Here is a 23,474-nt window from a genome sequence, read left to right as displayed (position 1 = left end):
CTAAAAAGCTAACATAGGTCCTCTGGAAGTGCTCTTATCGCCCTTGTCATCTCTCCAGCCTGAGGGAAGCCTGGTTTAGCAGCATATTTGGCCTCTAGCCACTAGAACTAAGAAAGACATAGCAACCCTTTCCTTACCTATGACCACCAAAAATGTTTCCAGACTCTGCTAAATTATTTTGGAGATAAAATCAGCTCAATGTGAGAAATACAGTGGAGGATAGAGTGTTTTCCTAGATGAGGAAAGCAAGGTAAAGTTAGATTTACCAGAGGGTTATTCATATAATAAGAGGCAGAATTTATATCTACCTGACTCAAGTCTTTGGAACCTTATTTCAGAGCCCTTCAGGCCCTCTTTCTGATGACGAACTGCTAAGGTATTCCAAGGAAACTCAGATAGCCAGGGCTGCCTATGGGTAGTTTCTAAGAGCTCACCCTGTCTTAGGATGGACTGGCCATGGAAATTCTGTCCAGCACTTAGACACACAGCAGGAGAGTGTTAGTTACTTCTACCAGTCATCTTAACATAAATAGTTCTGCAACTTTGCCTGACCCATTCATGCATAGATGTTCTCATTTGAAAACAAAGTACACAGATCATTTTTGTTCATGGGTAGCTTCTGTCTGTTGCAAACAATGGATGAGTGAAACTCAAAGTTGCAAACCAGTTCAATCAGTCTATGGGAGTTTCTGGAATGATTTAAATAGCCCTGACAATGTAGGTCGCTATTTTTAAGGCTGAGGTAAGTGTTTGAAAGTGGTTCACACAGTCATGATCTCAGATAGGAGTTGCAGAATATTAGAATTGTAAGGAGTCTCAAAGCTTTGCCTGGGAAAAGAAGAAACTGGCCCTCTGTACCCTGGATCACAGAGTTTCTGATAAAAAAAATTCTGTCACTCCTTCTGCCTTTATTTGAAAACATCTTCCTAAGTGAAAGCTGAGCTCATCTACTTCTAAGTTTATGGGAAAAGGCCACTTCTTGGTTCAGCCTCTTCTTGCATTCTTCTTGCCAGACTGGGAAGGAAAATTGATTGAGTCTTTTATTCTTTTTCCACTCTGAGTTTTATATTGTTTTTACTAGACTCAGTACAAGGCTCCATACTAAACTTTTTTGTACTATTCCTATACCGTGTTAATATTTTCACACTAACACGAGTCCTTTTACAGAGAAGAGAAACAGATCTTGAGGATAGGCAGGTCCAGTGATTTGTCCAAAGTTTATTTATTTGGGCAATAAATGAAAAAGAGTCTGTTTGTAACCTGGCAATTCTTAACCTCAAGTGGAGATCAATTTTGCCCAACTGCTACATTAGATATAGGACTGCTTAGAAATCATTTATGGAAATTTTTAATTTAATAGAGTGTCCTGCAAATTGTGATGCCAGACTGCAAATTATGTTAGTGGGAACAGCCGGCATACCATCATCAGCAACACTGGTAGAAGTTCTCCAGAACTGCTATGGTCCTGCTTAGGAAAGTCTTTAGACTCCAAAGTACTGGTCAGGAGGATTCTTGAGGCTGAGATGCTCTTGGACAGAAAAATACTTCCTTCAAAGATAGGGGATTGTACAATGTCCCTAGCCCCTGAGATTGTGCCTAATAACTCAGAATACATTCTGAAGCTGTCAGGGGAAGAAGAGTATTCATCTCTCATAGGCACCCACAGGGACCATTATTGCCCCAATTGAACATTTCTGTACAGAAGTGTGCCAGTTTTACACAGTGTTACCATAGCTGCCTGGCCCCTTCTAAGGAACTGGGCATGATTTCTGAATTTATTAGAGCAGAACAGCCACCTCTTTATTTGCATGTTGACCCACTCTGCTGTCCCACAAGGGCCCTCTTACCATTCTTTGTAGAGCCAGGCATGATGGTTCATGCTTACAGTCCTAGCACTTAGGAGGATGAGACAGGAGGATTGCTATGAATTCAAGATCAGCCTAGGCCACATAGTGAATTCCAGGATAGCCTGAGACAGAAGATGAGATCTTGTTTTAAAATACACAAAACAAAATATAGTGGTTAGGAAAGGTTGTGCCAGCAGTGAGAGAACAGGTCACTTGGGAATAGTGCAGAGGATGGTGAACCTTCTATGGTAATAGCAGAGGAAGGAGGTCTCTAGAACCATTCTCCAGCTAACAGAGAGGATTTACTATTTCCCAAGGCTATATAATTTTTGGAGCAGGTCTCTCAGCACCAATACTGCAGAGGAACCCCTCTCTAGTTCCGACATCTATTCTTGATTTTTCTCAAGACTTCCACATTTTACAAGAGTTTTTGTATGTTCTCCTTATACTTAACGTTGCTGAACTCTACTGAAGCCTTTGTGACCCACCTATTTTAAGTCTACTCATTAATAGGCAAATGTAGCTATGTCTGGTCTTAATTAGTTCATGATTTGTCTTGTTGCCCCTTGACCTAGAGAAGCACAGTTAGTATGTGTGGTGGTTCTATTCTGGTGGTGGTTTCTGGTCTAGTGGTCATTTCTGTTGCTGGCATTTCATTTTAGTCAGAGACTTTATTTGAAAACATCTTGCTGAGTGGTTGCTTGATACACTCTGGACATACTAGCCAGGACAGAGTGTAGTATATAATAAAATTCAGCAAATAAAATAGAATCCAAGCTTCCTGCAGCTCCTCATTAGAATGCTGTGTTTGACATTTCAATTGTATTAGGGAGCCTGTGCCTTTCCTTAGGTGATTAGTATTTCATGTTGTGTGTGTGGAAAGGGGCCAGAGCAGAAAACCAAGGGGAAAAAAAGATATCCTGTGTTCGTCCCTCAGAGGAAAAGGGTTAACAGGAGCAGGATATGCAATTTAAGATTCCAAGAGACATTGTAGCATTCTGTATATAAGCTTCCTTCCAAAGTCAAAAATAGTCTTTGTGTCACTTCTAATTCTACTCCAGCTTTCCCGGGAAGTTTTAAACAACCGAATTGAGGGTATTCATGCCTCCAAGAACTTGTTTTCTTGGTCCCATCCTAGCTTTCTAAATGTGTCTCCAGCTGGCATATGGGGGACTGCTGTTTGTTTGTTTGTTTGTTTGTTTGTTACCTCAGGGTAGCAGATTTGTGTGTTCTCTCACCTGGGGGAAATAGCAGGGTGTTATTTTTTTTTTCCGTTTATTTGTTTTCTTCAAAACCACCAGAGGAAATTGCCACTGCTGAAATTTGCATAAGCCAGGGAAACAAAAGAGGTGGCCATGTATTTTCTTTTAATAGTCAATGAGCAAGAAGTGGCCCTACAGTGGCATTCTAAATTTACCACTCCTATTAATTTTGTGAACACTTCAAATCTACACTCTTGATTGGAGGAGGTAGCCAGATTGAAAAGAAGTTAAGGAAAAGCATTGGAAGGGGGTTTAAATTATGCAAATCTTCCTTTCCTGCGGAGGAGTGACAGGAAATGGGCTTGCATCTCTTGACACAGGTTGAGTCACTGGTTGGACAGATGTGGTGACAGAGCGAGGGCATTGAGGAGAGTCACTACTTTGGATATTCACTGTAGAAGGGCAACAGGCTGTGTGAAAACCAGCACAAGTTGCATCCTATGTAAGAAGGCCAAGCCAGGGAGGCAGGTGACAAGTGGAATCATGCCCTGCCTGCACTCACTCTCTAGGCTGTCCTTCATTCATCACACCAGAGAAAGAGCTTCCTTCTTGTTGTAAAGGACTCTCTGGGGGCTGCTGCTGCACTGACTGTGAGGCCCTGCAAACATCATCACCACTCTTTCCCTGCTTACTTTGGTTGGTGATAATCTGGCATTTGGAACCACTGCAGGATCTTAGAGGCTGGCTATAAAAAGAGCTACTTCTCTTTGACATAAGGAGCAACATGACAAGGGATGTGGACTAAGGCTAAAATGGCGTTCCTTGCTTCCCTCCAGTATCATGGGTAAGGAATGAATGAGTGGTGGGCATTCATGGGAGGGCAGGGATGAAGAGTTCAAACCAGCATTTGGTGATCACTTCAGAAAGTGGCTACAGCTTTCCAATTATGGACTGTGACTGTGCAATGCTGCCTGTCACAGTGGCTTGTCACAGGAGTGATGCGCTGTTTCTTTAGCTTTTAGAAGACAGATACATAGAAAACACCTTCCAGTCTTTCACTGTACTGACAGACAAATTGACTTTGGGGCCTTAGAAAGTGGAAAAGATAATGTGTATATATTTGGTACAAGTTAACAGTGAGGGTTTGTCTAATGTTCCATGACTGACTTTGTTTGGCATGTGCTTACTGTGAGTATACATTTTATATTTTGATCATAGGAATCCAGGAAACTTCAGCTTGCTTTTTTCATAAAAGCATAAAACATTAATTGATTCTCATGTGTGTTTCTTTATATGACAATGTGAAATCTACATGCCTAAATATCTGGCATATCTGCTATGCCTTTTGTGCTCAGAAATACAAAGAAGTTTTGATCAAAGCTTCCCAGAGCAAAGTTACTTAATTTTACTAACCCATTGGTTTCCTATCCATATAATGTATAAGTATACTTCCCTCATGTGGATTCTGTGGAAAATGAGTGTTCTATTGCATACAAAATGACTAGCATGCTATCTGATGTAAAGATGTTCTTTACAGTTGGTATATGGTCGGTTATGCCCACAGCTCACAATTTAGAGGAACAAGTCATGAATCCTTGTACTGTGACCTAAAAGGTATGTTTAAGAGTCAGAGGTGATGATATATTCTCTTTGTTTCCAGCCACAGGACCAAGTCTTCGGGCTGGCCGCCTCCCTCAGGAACCTGGGCCTTGAACCAGGTGCCACCCTATGGATGGGAGATGATGACAAACCGAGATGGCCGTGACTACTTCATCAAGTAGGTTAAAAAGACACCAAAGAATTTGTCCCACGCTCTTCTAGTTTTGTTTGATTTTTAAAAAGAGTTTATTTATTCTGTGACAATTGTATAATGTATAAAATTGTTTTTGATCATATTGACCCTCTACTTACCTTTCTTACGCCCCCTCCCTCTGGAAACCTCTCCCTGAGATGACCCCTTCTTACTTTTGTGTCTCTTTATTTTTCTAATAACTCATTGTGTTTAATTAGGGTAGCTTGCATATACATGTATGCTATATTATTGGCTAGATAAGTGGATCACAGGTAATTACTTCCATAGCATGGCAATTTTTGCTCATAGCAGAAGTGTGCACTATGAAATATTGGTCAGTTGCATCCATTGCCTAAAACTAAGGAATCTTGTTATTTCAAACATTTTCATGGAGTGGTCAAGAATGTTACTGAGTTATCAACTAAAATGATTATGTGTTTTCATAATACCTCTTACTACAAATTATTGTTTATATATTGGTTTAGATTATAGATTTTGATGGCAGTCTTATTTTGTTTGTGTTACGTGAATGTACATCCCAGAATTCCTTACCTAAGCCATTTTGGATGTATTATTTAGTAGCATCCATGGTGTTATATACTTATTTAATACTGTCAAATTCCATGACTTTTGTATCACCTTTGTCTTTGTTTGCTTCCTTTTGCTGCACTAAACCACTCTGACAAAAAATCAAGAGTGTATTTAGCTTGCACTTTTAGGTCACAGTATATCACTGAGGCAAGTCAGGGAAAGAACTCAAGCAGGAACCTGGAAATAGGGACTGATGCAGCACCATGGAGGAAAGATGCTTGCTGGATTGTTCCTGGCTGGCTTAGCTTATTTTCTTAAACAACCCAGGATCATCTTCAAGGCATGATACTACCCATAGTGATCTGAGTACTCCCACATCACCATCAGTCAAGAAAATGCCTAGTTAGACTTGACTACAGGCCTTCTCAATTGATACTCTATTCCCTCACATGACTACAATTTGTGTCAAGTTGACAATAGCAAACACCACTACCCTTGAAAAATTTCCTAAGCAGGGCATTGCCACTCTTAGATGTTGTCTGCCTAAAAACAAAGTAAGCCAGTATCACAAGATATAGAAGGTTCAGGAGGAGAGTGAACTGCTTAAGTAATAGCTTCCAAGTACCTTTGCATTCCCACTTTAATTGTATTCATACTACTAAGCAAATCAAAGCTAGAAGTTGGATGTAGCCACTGGTAAATTCATATTATACAGTAATAAGTATTTGTTTCTCCTACTTTTACCTCCCAATAGCATCTGGTCTTTTTTTCTGTCTCTGTTGCTTATTCTAGGAACTCCCATATACATAGAATCATATAATATTTGTTCTCTTGTATTGGGCTGTCTTAATTTTACATAAGGTTTTTAAAAACCTATCCATATTATAAGACATGTTAGAATTAATTCCTTTTAATGCTGGATAATATTCCATTGAATGTATATACGACACTTACTTAATGGTAGTGTTTGTTCTACATGTACAAGTCTCTAGGTTGAAAACACGTATGCACGCGCGCACATACACACACACACACACACACACACACACACACACACACACACACTTTCTTCCTGTTTTCAATTGATTGGGGTTTACATCTAAAGTTTGAAGGGCAGAACATATGAAATTGATGGGTCAAAGTTATATTCTATGCTTCACTCGTTAAGACACCACCAAGAGTGAGAAAAGCATTTAAACTGTGTGTGTGTGTGTGTGTGTGTGTGTGTGTGTGTGTGTGTGTGTGTGTGTGTGTGAATGTGTGTATGTGTTTTCAACAATGAAATTTCAGACTGTCTTTGTTAATTAAGACTGAAATATTCTTAATTACAAGAAATTAGTGAAATAGATTTGGAATCAGGAAGCACAGTTGGCCAGAGTCCAATTATAACTGAGTAGAGATTTGAGAGGAAGGGGAAAATTATTCATTGTTTCGGCCAAGCTGCCTATGCCTTGATTAGCAAATATAAGATCATATGGAGAGTAGAGGTCATTTTTATAAAGGTATCTGCCTACATTGTTTGGGTCTTCTGTACTCCCAACTCAACCCCACACGCAAGTGAGAATTGCTCGGAAGCCAACAGGGTGAAAACTCACTGGATTGTTATGGCTGCTTTTCTAGTCTTTATAACCCAGATCCCTCCTCTTTCCCATAATTGCTGCAGACAGAAGATCTCCCCTCTGGAGTGCACTGCTTACACAGGAACTGCCCCTTGTTTGGGAAGACCTGCTTTGCCCTTAAACATAACCCATGGCAGGGAATATAGAAGTGTCTTCTGCCTTTTGAATGCTGTGCTCACAGATTAAGAAACATGAGTATGGCTTTTGGAACCCAGTCTCAAAACACTCAAAAGACAGGTAGAAAGGCCTCACACCTGTCTCACACCCTGGATTCTAAACTGTTAGCTTTGTGCAGTTTGTCCAAGTCCTTTCTTCTGTTAAGACAATGTATGATATTATAATATGCTACCTGTTTTCCAACATAGCTACAGATGCACTCAGTTGGTTCACTTAAAATAATCCAGATATTTGTAGTAAGAACTGAAAAAAGAGGCAAAGAAATGTATTTTTAAAGGCATTAATTGGGACTTTATTACAGGTTATATTTCAGACTTTTCTGATTAGTGTCTAGTTTTTTCCCTCTGTTTGGCTTTTCTGGAGTTTCACATATATCCCAGACAGTCTTTCAAAAGGTAGTAATTCAAACTGTGCTTTGCTACCGAGGGCTTCTGGGAACATTGGCTAGCTCTAACTTAAGGATTGCTATTAGCTCCATGTAACATGTATATAGAATGGTCATGTGTTAATATACGCTTTCTACTGCTCTTGTGTCAGCTGTCAAACTATAAGAGACAACTGGTTACTAAAAGAATTGCTCTGCCTGCTTGCTGCCGGGTTTGAAAACCCAAACCATTTTCCCAAAGTTGTATTATTTTTTCTTAAAAATAAGCTTCTGTAGTCCTCTCAGAGAATTCTAAGATGTCTAGCATAGTACTCCTCTGGAAAGTGCTTGTTCTTTCCCTATCATTAATGAGTCTGATAAATAATGAGAATCCCTCTACCTACTGAGTTATGGCCATTACAGAGAGATGCTGTAATTATCAGTTTCAGGGGAGTCCAGGTTTGCACTACAGAGTATTTCTGTATTCATTAGTAGTCTTATTTAAAAGGACAATTGGGAAACTGATCTATGGTTAGTAATTAGCTTCTTTGCATTTAATTTTTCACTTGTTTACATATCTTTTGAAGGAGATTAGGTTTCTTAAATTTTTTTCTTGGGATGAAAATAGTATCAGCATCAGACAGTTGCTTTGGGTGGAAGTGCAACTTTCACTGAGTGAAGAACCAAATGGTAGGAGAAATCAGACTTTGTGTATTCAAAGTTACACTCTAATAGCTAAATAATGAGAGAATTCTATCATTATGAGTCTTACAGTACATGGCCTAAGATACTTCAGATTTTGTTTAGGTTTCATCTACATGTATAATTCTCCATTACTTTGGATAGAGATGATAGACTATTTTCTGAAAGGAGTTATTTATCCATAGGGTTAAAAAATAAAGACAGGGCTAGAGAGATGGCTCAGTAGTTGAAAGCAATGACCATTCTTCCAGAGGACATGGATTTTATTCTTAATCCCCAAAGGGTGGCCCACAAACTTCTATAACTCCATTCCCATTCTCTTCTGGTCTTTATTGGTACAAGGCATGTACATGGTACACAGACAAACATGTAAGCAAACAGCAGTACACATACAGTAAAACTGAAACTAAATGAAGGATACTGATACACATATGCCAATGTACACTTGTATGACATCTCATAGTTTGGAATCTAGTAATTTTTAACCTTGCCCACATATTAGAAAAGATTTTTTCTTTTAATTTTTTTAGGTTTTAATTTTTTCGATTTTTTATTTAAATTATTTAATTACTACTCATATTTACATATCCATTCCCCATTCCCTCACCCTCCCATCCTCCCATGTTCCCCACCAACCCCCCCAAACCCATCCCCAAACTCCTCCACAGGGATAGTGAGACCCTCCACCAGGGACCTTCAAAGTCTGTCATATCGTTTGGGGGAGGGCCTAGGCCCTCCTTTCTGTGTCTGGGCTGCAATAGTGTCCCTCCATAAGGAATGGGCTCCCAAAGTCAATTTGTGCTCTAGGGTTAAAGACTGGCTCCACTGTTAGAGGTCCTATAGTCTGTCTTGGCCTCCTAGCTGGCACCCACATTTAGAGGGCTTGGTTAAGTCCAATGCTGACTAGGGTCTCCATGCTCTCACTAGGTCAGGTCAACTGTTTCTGCAGGTTTCTACAGCACTGTCTTGGCTTCTTTGCTCATCCCTCCTCCTTTTCCACAATTGGATTCCAGGGGTATGGTTCAGTGCTCAACTGTGGGTGCATGTTACTGTTTTGAACAGCTATTGGATAAGGCTCTAGGAATAGTAACCAAGGTAGACACCAATCTCATTATAGGGGAAGGGCATCAATGGCATTTTCTCCACTGCTTGAATTCTTACTTGGGGTCATCCCTGTGGATCCTCTAACATTTCCCGTGTGCCAGACCTCTCTCCATACCTGTACTGTCTCCCTCTATCAAGGAATCTCCTTTCTTGCCCTCCTCTATTCTTCCCCTATCTCAGTCTTCTTGTTCTCCTCTCCCCTCCCCTTCTTTCCTTCCCACCTCCTTCTTCTCCACCCATGCCCAGTGATTCCACTTTCTTCAGGAGTTCTTGTCCTCCTTTCAAGGTACTATGCAATCTTCTCTTGGGGTCTACCTTGTTTCCTAGCTCCTCTGGCAGTGTGGATTGTAGACTGGTAATCTTTTGTTCTATGTCTAAAATTCAAAAATGAGTGAGTACATACCATGTTTATCTTTTTGTGACTGGGTTACCTCACTGAGAATGGTTCTTTTAGTTCCATCAATTTGCCTACAAAATTCAAGATTCCAATTTTTTCTGCTGAGTAGTATTCCATTGTGTAAACGTACCACATTTTCTCTATCCATTCTTCAGTTGAGGGGTATCTAGGTTGCTTCAAGGTTCTGGCTATTACAAATAATGCTGCTATGAACATAGTTGAACATATGTCCTTATTGTATGAATGTGCATTATTTGGGTATATGCCCAAGAGAGGAATTGCTGGATCTTGAGGTAGACTGATTCCCATTTTCCTGAGAAACCACCATTCTGATTTCCAAAGTGGCTGTACAAGTTTGCACTCCCACCAGCAATGGAGGAGTGTTCTTCTTTCTTCACATCCTCTCCAGCATAGTCTGTCACTTGTGGGGAATAGCTTAAGAAGCAATAAGATCCTGATGCCTGAGTCTAGGTGAATCCTGGAAACAGAAGTGTTCAGATGCACCCAGGTGATTCCAAGGAATACCTATGTTGGCTACACTGAAGCAGTATTTTGCACCTTATTCTTTTACTTGGCCTCAGCACAGTAACAATATTACCATCTTCCTGATGATAAAACATAGACTAATCAAGTGTTAGTCCCAAAGTCACATGTATTTTCTGAGTTAGAATTCTTTGTGCCAGAACACTGGTTAGAAAGGACCACTTTCCTTGCTATGCATAGAGACATCTGAATTATAGGTTTATTTTTTTGGTAGTGCCAATGATGGAATCTGTACTTTCACACATGCAAACATGTTACTACTGAGCTGTGCCACCAACTTGAAGTGTAGTAGACAACAATTTTTTAGGAAATATGGCAAACTAGGCAGTGTGGTAAGTACCTATAATTATAAGACTTGGGAGGTGATAGTAAAAGGAATAGAGTTGAAGGCCTGTATTGTCTCCCCAAAAAAAGACCTTGAAGGAAATTTGCCACAATAAAAAAGTTTTTCAATACTTATTATTACAAATTAAGAAAGAGAGCAGGGCTGAGCACAGGATAGATTAAAAGAAACTATAAGGAAAGGAAAGAGGCTTAGGACAGTATATCATAGTGAGAACTGGCTAAGAGTATGTACTTACTCATCATTGGATCTTATACATAAAGCAAAGGATAACCATTCTATAGTCTACAACCCCAGAGAATCTAGGTAACAAGGAAGACCCTAGGAGAGACTTACATGGATCCCCTGGGAAGAGGAAATAGATAAGATCTCCTAGATAAATCCGGAGCATGAGGGGAAAGGGGGAGAGTGGAATGGGAGGAGGGAGAGGAGGACAGGAGTGGGAGGAAAACATGAAGGAACAGGATGGTCAAGTTGGGGGAGGACAGGAAGACCAACCATAATTTTCTATAGAACCATGAATACTTTAGCTTCTGTACAGATACTTAAGTTTCATGGTGAATGGGGAGTACCATATGTTATTTTCCCTTTAGTTTTTAATGGAGTAAGAACAAGCTTGTGTGACTGTAAAGTGGGCAAGCTATATGCATGGGTGATTCACAAATCTGGTGCTTTATTTTGGGTATATAGGAGAAAAATATTAAAACATGAACAAAATAAATACCAGTTAGCTGGCAAGATAAAGGACCATGAGTCAACTTGAATCTGTCAGTTGAGATAGGGGGTTGCAGAAGAGACTGAAGGATTGGTTCCAAACTATATGGTATATGGGCTGGTTTTTAAGTTCAAATATGAGAGACATTTCCACCTGGACATTGGCTTTCTAGCCACCTTCACCTTGTATGAGCAAAAACAGAGTCTCTCTGTGTTTATTGGATAAGACACACCATTCTATTCTATGAACAATTCCCATGGTGGGCAATTAAACAGAACTACTGTCTCCTTAGTGCAATAGAATTCAATTCTGAATTCTGAATAGTGGAGTTAGTAATGAGTTGAGGAAACTTCCACTTTGTTCTCTAGTTTGTGCTTGGCTCAACTTGGAAATGGTTGAGCCATTCCTATCTGCCAGCCTCTTATCTTTCCACTGGTCAATGGGAAATGTATTTTCAGCTCATCTGTCTTCAGGAGAGAATTATCTGAATGAATGCAAGTAGCTTGTATCTAGTCCCTGCATTCTTATCGATCCCAGCAGAACACAGCGAACTCAAGGAGATAGGATTTGGTCATCACAGAAATAAGAAACAGAACTCACCTCATGCCCCTGTGAAAGCCCCAAGACTTCCCTCTAGAACTTACCTGATCTAACTCAAATATCCCAAGGAGGGAAGGAGTAATTGATTGTCTGCCTGCGAACACTATTTGATAGCTGAAGGGCTATTCTTGCAACATTTTTCTTCCAAGGTTTTATAAGACTCTGACTTATTTTGTGGTTGGAGCTCTTTCAATGTTACTCTGTGATAAATTCCCCTAAACTTTTCCCCCTATAAAAGTTACTGTCAAATGTTGAGTTAAGTCATACAGTTGTGTGTGAATGTTGTTATGTTGCCATTCTCTGTGTTTTATTTTAATGTAGATTTTAATTTCATACTATATTAAGCCTACATGTTTAACATCCAACAAAGGCCAAATGTATCTGATTAGATTACACATATTATTACCCTCAGTTTCTGGCAATATAGTTCCAGAGGCCTCAGCAGAAATTAAAAGTCATACCCATGAAGGGAATTAAGAAATTTGTAGGGCTGAGGAGATAGCTCAGTCAGTAGGCTAAGTGCTTGCCTTGCAAACATCTTGACCTGAATTTGATCTCCAGAATCCATGTAAAAATTCAGCTGGGCATAGGTGTGTTGTTATACACTTGTAATCTTATTGCTTGGGAGGCAGAGGCAGGCTGGAGCTCATGGTTAACCACTCCAGCCAAACAAGATGGCAAGTGACTGAGGAAGAGATCAGTTGCTAAACTCTGGCCTCTGGCTTACATTAGCATAGGTGTACACATTCATACACATCTGCATACACACACACACACACACACACACACACACACAGAGAGAGAGAGAGAGAGAGAGAGAGAGAGAGAGACAGAGACAGAGACAGAGACAGAGACAGAGAGACAGAGACAGAGATTTGTTTATGGTATATCTGAGTGTTATTGTGTAAAGTTTTAAAATACCAAAAAACGGAGGAGCTAAAAATATGTTGTAAGTGAAACACCAGGCTTCATTTGTTCGATTCTTCCTTCCTTCCTTCTTTCCTTCCTTCCTTCCTTTCTTTTTTCTTTCAAGAATTATGAAATAGAATACAGTTTCAAAGTATACACAGTGAGTTCTGCAGAAAAAGTCGATAGTTGCCTTATGGCAAGAACAAATGGTATTCTGTTCAACAAATTCCTTAGGATTTCAAGCATGCAGTCACGGGGAGGGAGGCATACTATAATTTGGCAACGGTGGGAACAAAGTCAATGTGGTAGTGTCATTACATGAAATGAAAGGTGATTATGTTCCCTCAATGCACATACTTCTGGAGCTGCCATTAAGGCTGCTGATTCCCTTCCTTGGAGCAGATTTGTTTTCTTCTGAATCTGACAAAGCACCTATCTGCTGAGCTAATAATTGCTGCTCCCAGCTGGAAGGTAGGTTTTCTGAGCTGATGTAAGGGCATTAGAAGGAAGGCTCAGAATTGACACTATTGTTCCAGACCAGATCTAACTTGGCATAGAGGCCAGCATAGGGCATAGTACCAAGCTTGTTTTCATTTTTGTCTTGAAACTTCGCTGGTGTACTTGATGTGGCCTTCACCAAGGACAAATGCCTGAAACCCTTGGCTTTTTTGTCTAGTGGGTCAAAGGATCACATGGTATTTTAATTACCCAAAGCTCCTGGGGCCACTTGACCACAACAGAGTTGGGGCACACATGTTTGGTCCAAGCTGTGAGAAGCGGGTTAGTTCCATGCCCAGGGTCACCTCTTTTTTTCTCCTATGCTGACTGTAGCCCTAGGGGTCTACATAAGGAGGCTCACCAAGTCCATTTGGCTGGCTAGCCTTTGAAAAGTAGAAGCACCTGGACAACCAGGTTTCTGTCACAGCCTGTAATTGAAATCCTAGCTTGGGGCAGTCTACCTCCCTTGATTCTTTTGACTCACCTTTGAACCTTTTCTGTCTGGATTGAGCCAACCCTTGCAGAGAGAAATTTTCATGTCACTGCCTATGTCTGACTCACATGCAGAAACTCTGGCCTGTGCCAAAGTCCATGTGGGAGTTGCTGGCAAATGGACTAGCTGGACTTGAGAGTCACCTTTGTGGAAGGTGGCTTTCCATTATTCTTTTCCCCCTTTCATAAAAGGAGATGAAGAGCAAATGACAGAGGAGAGTGGTGACAAAGCAACTTACTGCTTTTCCCCCAAGGATGGCAGGCTCCAGTCCCTGTCAAACCTTTATCATACTATATCTTCTCTCAAAGCCTGAATAAAGCCTTGTTTTCAATGGTCAATTTCTGGCAAAGAGCCTCTTCAAGTAGAAGGGTGTTTTGTGCCACTGGACACTCTGACCAATCTAAGTCAAAAGTTGATGTTCTCCAATTTCATGAAGCAGGCCATTCACTCTGTGTTCCCAGAGCACAATCATGGCAAAGAAAGCTCACATGTAAAAGGTTCAGAGGGCTATCTAAGATGAGAGCAGTTCAGTTTTAAAGGATGGCACTGAACCTAAAGCAGAGGCTGCATAATTTGGGAGACCCATGACAAAGTGAAAAGCCAGAATATAGGTGCTAGTAAAAGGGACCTCCATGTCAAGCGCTTCCTTTTGGGCCTGTGGCCTCGCCTCTCTGAGAACATGCCATTGTTTGTTTTCTTACTTGCTGTTTAACACTATTCTGAGTAAACGAATGAACATTTTGATTTTCAGCATGAATTTTCCTCGGCATCCTTCTGTTGTACAGTACATGTTCTATAGGCACATGAATGAAAGCAGCTTACTCATTTGTGCAGTCAGTGGAATAATGTTGCCATTTCACACCACTCACGTGTGGGGGGCCTTTCATTGTAACTAAAATGCTGGAGATGGTTTTGGCTGTCCTTGTTTAGTCTTTCCTTTGTTTTAGTCTTATTGTTTTAAATTTTCATTATTTTTTCATTCTTCTTTGTGTGTGTATGTGTATGAGGATGTACATGCATGAGTATGCACGTGTGTGTAGAATAGAGGCTGGCCTTGGGTATTATGCCTTAGGAATAATACCCACTGTGGTTTTTGAGACAGCGTGTCTCACTGGTCTGAAACTCATCCATGCTAGGGTAGTCTGTAATTCAAACACCTGGGAGGCAGGGACAGTCAGTGTGCATCACTACACCTGGGTTTTTATGCATGGGTTCTGAGAATTGAACTCTGGTCCTCATGCTTGGAAGTCATCTCCCCAATTCTGTTTTTGTTTTAGTTGTGGTTTCAAGACAGGTTTTCACTATGTAACCAAGACTGGCCTTGGACATGTGACTTCTGTGCCCTGAGTTTTCCGTTTGCTGGGATTGGAACTTGCAGTGCTCTAGTTCTTGATATGAGCACATTCTCCTAATGCTCCTTCCCATTGACTTTTCTAATTAGTGAGAAAGATTTAGAAAGGAAAACAAGAGCTCTGAGTTGCTCTGTCTTTCATTTTCCTTCTCTGTTATGTTCAGGATATTAGTTGGTAAACATAAGGACACATAAGAAATAATCTGACATGATGCCTACCTTGTCTGTGTTTCTTACAATGCCACATATTATCAAACATGAAATGGCTTTCAGTCCTTATTCTACAACCTCAATTAATGATTTTTACCAAATTCATATTGCATATGGCTGTCTCAATAAAAACCTGGAAAAGAAAAGCATCTCTTTGGCTTTTTGCTCAGTCTTCATGCCCTGTCAAGGATATATTGTCTCACCAAAAGATTCATACTTTTCTGCATCTGCTCCACCTTGAATTCTAAGTCAGTGAACTACTTCTCTCAACAGCCCCATAATAGGTATTTTAGGATTTGAAAGTCATCTTGTGGCATACACTATGCTGCCATAGCGTTAAAAGCAGTCCCAAGAAATATGTAAACAAAGAGATGTGGGTATGTACTAATAAAACTTTATTGATAAAAACAGACTTGGGTCCATATGTGAGCCATGAACTGCAGTAGTTTGCTGATTCCTGCTGTAAAACTTGCTGCACTTGAGTTCATTCTCAGATTTTTTAATTCACCAACTCATAAATCTTCAAAACTCTCATCTGAAGTAGGGGGCTGCCACATGCTTTATATGTGAAAGGAATTAGAGCAGTGATTAGGAAAGTTATTTTTCTGCATGTGCAGAAAGCTAAAAGTGGACCATTTGTCTTAGGTCAGTTCTTGCATGGGACATCTCTGACCCATCTCCAAAGAGTATTCTAGGAATATAATCACAGTTCACCAGAGAACTGAAGTGTTTAATATGCAGCTACCCTATTTCTCCCCTCTTGCTTTTGGTGGGCGCTGAGATGGAGGAGATCTGTTGATCATAGGGTTCACAGTTGCTCCCCACCTCCAACGAGCACCTTCGTAGGAGGGTGCTCGAGGGACAGGAAATGATAGCAGTGGGGCAGCCCAGTCACAATGGCATGCTGAAGTCAAGTGCAAATAATTATTAGGGAGATGAAAATTACATAGCAACTTCCTTTCACTAATGGTCTACAGAGAAACAGCCCCATTGTATTTTCCAAAAGTTAATTGTCCATGATGTTTGGAAGAAATTCTGCTTATTACCCTCCTGGAATTCTGTAAAGCTGCAGCACAAAGGTTCCCGGATCACTTCGGGTGATGTTCTCTTCCTGACTGTTCTCTCTGTTTCCAGGATGCCTTTCCCCCTCTTTTGTTCAGAGCTCATGGGAAGTTCCTTTTCAATTTTCTTCAGCTGGTTCTTTTTAGTTCAGCATTTCATTCCCAACATTAGCAAGTAAAAATTTCTTCTTAATCCCTCAAAAGGTAAAGAATTCCTGACACTAATAATTTGGACAAGTATTTGATTTTTGTCCAAAACTAACCAGAGAATCATAACTGCTAACCTAAAGATGATAAAGGAGACCCATGACAATTAGCTTGCACTTCCTAGAACATTCTTTGGGCAGTAAAAGTAGCCAAAGGTGTGGTATATACATTTATATGGATGCATGTATAAGCACGTGAATAGATGGCTACAGCAATAAGACTATTTTTTGCATCATTAGTGAAAAATCAGCAAGTGATTTAGATTTAGGGAAAATTAGCAGTCTCCTTACCTTACACATGCAGATGCTTCACTACCACAATTTCAGCATTTACGTTAAGCTTACATTCTATAATAAGGCACCAAGAATTCATTAAAACCTCATTACTGGTTCACAAATTAGGGTGGCTATTTACCACCTTTTCAAAACTCAGAATGTAATGAAAGCATCTTTCTCAGACAAGTATGATTGCAATGGATTTAAACAAGTGGCATCAAATAATAATGTACTAAAATTGAAGTGAAACAACTTGTGCTAGGATCCAAGATTATCTCCAGTAAAAAAGTAAATGGGCAGAAATAGTAATCTATATTAAAGTACTTTGCATATGCTAATATACTTTGTGACTTACATAGATTTTAAATGCCAAAAATTAAAATAAGGAATAATTTACAACGTCTATAATGTCAAGTCACAGAAGCAGAGATTTATAGGCATACAGTTGTCACTTAAAAACAGAATCTGATAATTTAAGGGTATGTTATGTAATCCTCTTTGGTAACCACAAAGACAAAACCAATCACTATGGCTGGAGGCACATGGAAGCCGCTGATTAGACTAACTCAAAGTGTCCAACCTTAAAATATATATCAAATCAATCATGTCCAACCCACTTGAAAGTGAATTACTGGAACTCTGAGTTAGCAAATTTCAAAGTAAAGAACCACATAGTAAATATCTGAGGCTTTGTGAGCCATTTGATCTCTTTCACAACTATTTAGCTTTGCCATTGTCTAATGAAAGCAGTTATAGATGTTATATAAGTGAATGAGCACAGTTGTGTTCCAATACAACTTCATAGAGAGTGAAATTTGAACTTTGTATAATTTTCATTCATCGTAAAAGGCTATTTTTTATTCATTGAATTTTTAAAAATTCAAAAGCAAACAAAACAGACTGCAGTTACAACCCAAAAGACTCTGGATTCAGTCTCCAGCATGGGTGTTGCCTGTTGAGAACAAATATTTGGTTACCTGTGTTGCAGAATATTATTTTAAGATATGTTGTTTATACCATGGAACATTTGTTTAATGATGCAAAGATGTGTTGCATTCTTCTATGTTGCATTTATTTAATTCTGGGAAGCTGTGTTACTGTACCTGTCTAAAATACCTGATTGGTTTAATAAAGAGCTGAATAGCAAATAGTTGGGCAGAGAGAGAGAGAGAGAGAGAGAGAGAGAGAGAGAGAGAGAGAGAGAGGTGGCTGGCAGGCAGAGAGAATAAATAGGAGCAAAAGGGCAGAAGAAGGAAAATTCAGAGTATCAACAAGTGAAAAAAGAAGGGACAAGACATGGAATAAGAAGGAAAGAAAAGGTATACAGAAATAGTGAAAGGTAAAAGCTCAGAGGCCAAAGGCAGATAGGACAATTTAAGAAAAGCTGGCAAGAAACAAGCCAAACTAAGGCAGGGCATTCATAAGTAATAATACGCTTCCATGTGTGATTTCTTTGGGAGCTGGGTGGCAGGTCCCCCAAAAGAGCAAAGAACAAAGGGTAAAAGGGCAAAGAGTAAACACAACCAACTACATACTTCATACCCCAGATATGGCATCAACACAGACCAAAGAAATGATTCTGTCCAAGTCAAGCTTGGTGGACCAGTAAGTATAATCAATATCACATATAAGAGCATGAATGGTGGGTTACTTAGAGGATCATGGTCAACTTAGGGTCATCCCAACCATAGCAGACAAATCTCTGTCTTCCTAGCAGTTGTTAACCCCTTTTATGCACACTTGGGTGTGGGGAACCTCTCCCACCTTCTGTGCTGACTGATAAGCTCCCATAAACCTTTTGTGTATCAACTAAGTCTGTCTTCCCTCCATGAGAGACCCAATCTTGTAAAGGTCTCCTGTGCCTGCACATAATGACAACTGCTCTGGTGTCAAGATGGTAACAGCTGTGACATGCCTGGAGGACAGTGTGTTCCACTCTGTTGGCCCCAAACAAAACCATTCTTAGCTCACAGGTGGCTGGTAAGATTTTGGACCATAGGTTGTAATTTGCATATCCTGTTCTAGATAAGCTCTCCAAATGCCTTTAGCTCAGTAATTATTTTGTTTCATAATTTTACCTGGGTCACCTTCATTCCTGGCTTCCTCATCACCCCTAGTGAAATGACCCTGAACTGACCAGTTTGCTCTTAATCGTTAGCCTTTCTTGCAACAAGGCATTGGGAAGGTCATAAAAATCTCTTTTCTTTCCCATTTGTACACCAAATTGATATAATATCTTGTTTGCCACAGACTCTTGGGGAATATGGAATAGAACACTATTAAATATTAAAGATAATCACACACACACACACACACACACACACACACACACACACACACACACAAACACACACATACACACCACCCCATTATTGGAAATTAAAGATATGCCTTCAACTCTGCATGGCTTATAGAGTTAAGTTCAAGCTCCGTCATGTTGCTAAGCAATTCTTCTATTTTTGCTCATCTTTAGCAGTATCTTTTTTTCTAGCTCAAATATTTAGTAGACTAGAATTGTCTTCTGAATGATATATTTCTTTAAGGGCTTTATTTTCCAGCCATTGGACAGAGTGCCATTATGTAAATGATTGAGGTATTTGAAATGTGGGCTTAAAGAATTTCAGGGTCAGAGGCTGACCCTGAGAAGACAAAAGGGAGGTAGAGCTGAACAGTAAGGAGGAACCAGGGGATAAGCAAGGAAGCATATAAATCCCTGTAAAGAACCAGTTTGGCTGAATGTCCGGAAGCAGATAAAAAGAAAATGGCTTGAAAAAAGTAAATGCACAGGGCTATTGGAGAGAGCAGTGATCTGTCCTAAAATGAAAAGAAGAAATTGCAAAGTGATCTGCTCAAATGGGTTTTGGCAGCTTTTGAATTTTTGTACAGATACCTTTAGCATATTATGCACTTTTAATCCAACCATTTCAGTTCATTGTGATCAACTGGAATATCAGAAAAATAGGGGATTCACAAGTTTAGATAATTTTTATCACAGATGATTATTATAGTTATTCTAGTGTGGTAGTTTGAATGTAATTGGCCCCCATAATCTCATAGGGAGTACCACTTGTAGGAGGTGTGGCTTTGTTGGAATAGTTATGGCCTTGTTGGAGGAAGTGTGTCACTGTGGTGGCAGGCATTGAGGTTTCTTATGTACAAGCTATTCTGGGTGTCAGTTTAGTTCCTGTTGCCTTTGGGTCAAGTTGTAGAATTCTTAGCTCCTTCTCCATCACTGTGTCTGCCTGCATGCTACCATGTTCCACCAAAATAATAATGGACTAAACCTCTGAACTGTAAGCCACCTCAACTAAATATTTTCCTTTATAAAGATTTGCTATGGTCCTGGTGTCTCTTCAAAGCAATAAAGCCACAAACTAAAACAAAAGTTGGCATGAGGGACTGGGCTGTGATAGATCTGACCATGATTTTATCCGAAGGAATTTGGACCTTGGGACTATGAATTAGAAAAGTGGTTAAATTCTTTAAGTGCTGCTTAATGAGCCAGACTAGTAGGACCATAAGAAACAGTGGTTCTGGGTGTGATTTGATGAACTGTGGGGGTCTTGCTCAAGAGGTTTCAGAAGAGAAGATATTAATATGTGGCCTAGAGATCATTCTTGTTTTATTTTGGTGAAGACTATGGCTGTTTTTTGACCTTTTCTGAAGAGTCTGACTGAGGCTAAAATGAAGAGTTTTGGATTAATTCCATTGGCGGAGAAAAATCTCAAAACAGCCTAGTATACATTTTTATACAGTTATTAATGTTAAATCTAGTGAAGATTTATAATGAAAAGGAGCCAGCTGAGCAAGCAAAAATTAAAAAATGTAAAATTTGAGGAGAAAAGATGTACCAGGAATTAGAATGGAGATAAGTCCTGTGTTCAAGGAGATAAACAGATTAAGAAATGGAATAAAGAGAATGGTGAACTCAGTGCAAGATCCCACCCAGCTAAGTTTACAGCTTGTGAAAAGAAATTTTTAAAAAGCTTAGAGCCAGGTATGGTGGTACATACCTTTGATCCCAGCACTGGGAAAGCAGAGGTTGGCACATCTCTGAAACTGAAGCCAGCCTGGTCTCCAGAGCAAGTTCCAGAACATTCATGCTTATGCAGTGAAAGGAAGCATCAAAAACAGAGAAGTTGGTGATGGTGTGATTGAATGGGAGGGCCCATGTTCCAGCCCCAGTAAGTAGCAAAACTTCTACTGAGAAACAGCCAATAGGAGATTTTCCCTATTCTTTGTAAATTGGGTTCTCTATTTTCTTATTCACAAATTGTAAGAATGCCTGTATATTTTAGATAAAATTTTCTGTTTCTCATTTCCTAAAAGATTTTATAGAGTCCAACCCCCTCAACCTTGGATTTGCAGTTTTAACTTGAAGGGCCTTGCAAATGTGCCCTTGCAGGAGCACCACCAATTAACAGTCTCCACAAGCATATAGAGACCCATCCACCTCCTCGATGACTTAGTTCCCTTGGCGTGACCAATTCATCAAAGTATAGTCTCATGTGCTACTATCCCAGAAGCAAAAACCGAGTGCAGTCTGACATTAGCTGTCATATGCCCTGAATTTTAATTTTAAGCGTCTTCGATGCTAACATTTGCTCCTGAAATTCAGAGCAGCCCAAGTGAATGACAGAGTTTACAATGACATCCTTCCCTGAGGGCTTATTCTTAATCCATGCCTAGATTTGCCTCATGGGCCACCAAAAGTCCCTTGGACCAAGTGCCATAATTAGCAGTTGATAAGGTACAGAATCTATGAACTCCAGAGATTCCATTTCTGAAGGACCACAACGTAATCTCAGTATCACTTTCACTCATCTCCCATCTCCCTCAAGATACCTTTCCCTGTCCTTTGATGCCAGCCTGCATAACATACCCTCTCAATCTTCTTGGGCAAATAGCAGCCATCTGGTGGTCAAATATTGAAAATGCCTTTGACAGCATCATGAAGATTATAATTAATGGAATACCTAATGTTTCCGGGAGAGACAGTGATACCAGGAAGATTTTTAATTGCCACTAGAAATTCTGTGAGAAAACATTCTGATTTTGTCTCTAAGTCAAACCATGCCTTGAGGTATCAGATAGTGTCATTTTGTACATCTGTGTACATTTTGTCAAGTGGAACCATTCACAAGTGTCACTTGGGAAATTCTCCATCTATTATAACATATCTTCTGGGAGACCCCAGGAATCCTAGACCTAGAATTAGAGTCAGAAAAGAAAGATAATATGTTGTTGTTTGACAGTATCTACTCAATCCAGTCAGATTCGTGAGTTTGAATGCTGAGATCAAATTTTGAAATGCAGAAAAGAATAATAAAGCAATCCCTTGGGAAAAATCAGGACCCAGTTGTTTGCTTTGTCTTTGAGATTATAACCTTGTAGTTGGTATGGCTCTTGAGGGACAAATACTGCTTGGGTAATTTTGGCAGCCCCACCTCCTTCACATTGTTTCATTAAAGCTGTGCTCAGTTGCTGCAGAATGTCATGCATACTGGCTTCTGTCTGCTGGAGTCCTCACCTCCAAGACTCCATGGAGGTGTTTCTATGTCCATTGCCTGGTCTTTATCCTCATTTAATCTACATTGCTTTCCATTTCTGTTGATTTTACAGACACTGTTTCTGTTACTGTGAATTTCTGTTACTGTGCATGATCCTTATTAATCCTGTATGTGTGTGATAGAGAGAGGAAGAAGGGAGGAGGAGGAGGAGGAGGAGGAGGAGGAGAGAGAGAGAGAGAGAGAGAGAGAGAGAGAGAGAGAGAGAGAGAGAGAGAGAGAAAGACTAGATCAATCTTCATATGCCCTTAGAATCTGGGTGTTTGGGTTTTTTGTAAGGGGGAATAGGAGTGGAATGGGAGTGGGAAGGCATGCATATATTCACATGCACATGTACATATATGCACAGGTGTAGAGACCAGTGGTCGATCTTAGGTATCAGTCTTCTAAACACATCCACCTTGTTTTCTGAGACAGGCTCGTCCACAGTCTTTGAACTAATGGATTCATCGAGGCATGGTAGCCAGCAAGCTCCAAACATACTATTCTATATCCTCAGCACTGGGATGATAAAATTGTGCCACCATGCCTGGCATTTTTAAAAACATGTGTTCCAATGATAGAACTCGGGTCCTCAAGCTTGCAAGGCAAACACTTGATCCATGGAGCTACCACTCCAGTCATTTTCTTTGCATTGATGAGAATTCTTCTATTCAGGGTAAATGTCTTTGGCCTATTTTTGACCACTTTGTGGAAACTAAACATAAAGAAGTGTAATGTGTTTTCAGTAGATACAGTAGCAGATAATACAGTATAGGTAAGCTCTGACTGTATGGTTCCCAACCACAACAATGCACATGCTGCTTTTATGTGTTGTATTCTACAAGTAAAAGTCCCTTACAGAGCTGACATGACCATGCTGTATTTTTTTTTCTGGATGATTCCCTCAAATCTTAGATAGGGTTTATTAAATTCTCATTCTAAATACATTCCAAAGCTGAAGTAATGGTTTTGGCTTGGTGGGAGA

At 39.9% G+C, this 23,474-nt stretch overlaps 1 protein-coding gene across 1 annotated transcript in view; it reads left to right on the top strand.

Moving 5' to 3' along the window:
- The first annotated feature begins 4,776 nt into the window (after positions 1-4,776).
- Positions 4,777-23,474, top strand: part of Frmpd4 (FERM and PDZ domain containing 4) — a 240,555-nt gene continuing 221,857 nt past the window's right edge. Inside the window, exon 1 of the mRNA XM_027431846.2 lies at positions 4,777-4,826. Coding sequence (XP_027287647.2) covers positions 4,789-4,826 — 38 coding nt within the window. The 5' untranslated portion in view covers positions 4,777-4,788. The remainder of the gene's footprint in view (positions 4,827-23,474) is intronic.

This window comes from Cricetulus griseus, chromosome X, assembly GCF_003668045.3.
Source record: "Cricetulus griseus strain 17A/GY chromosome X, alternate assembly CriGri-PICRH-1.0, whole genome shotgun sequence".
NCBI lineage: Eukaryota > Metazoa > Chordata > Mammalia > Rodentia > Cricetidae > Cricetulus > Cricetulus griseus.
This window is presented reverse-complemented; position numbering and strand designations above follow the sequence as displayed.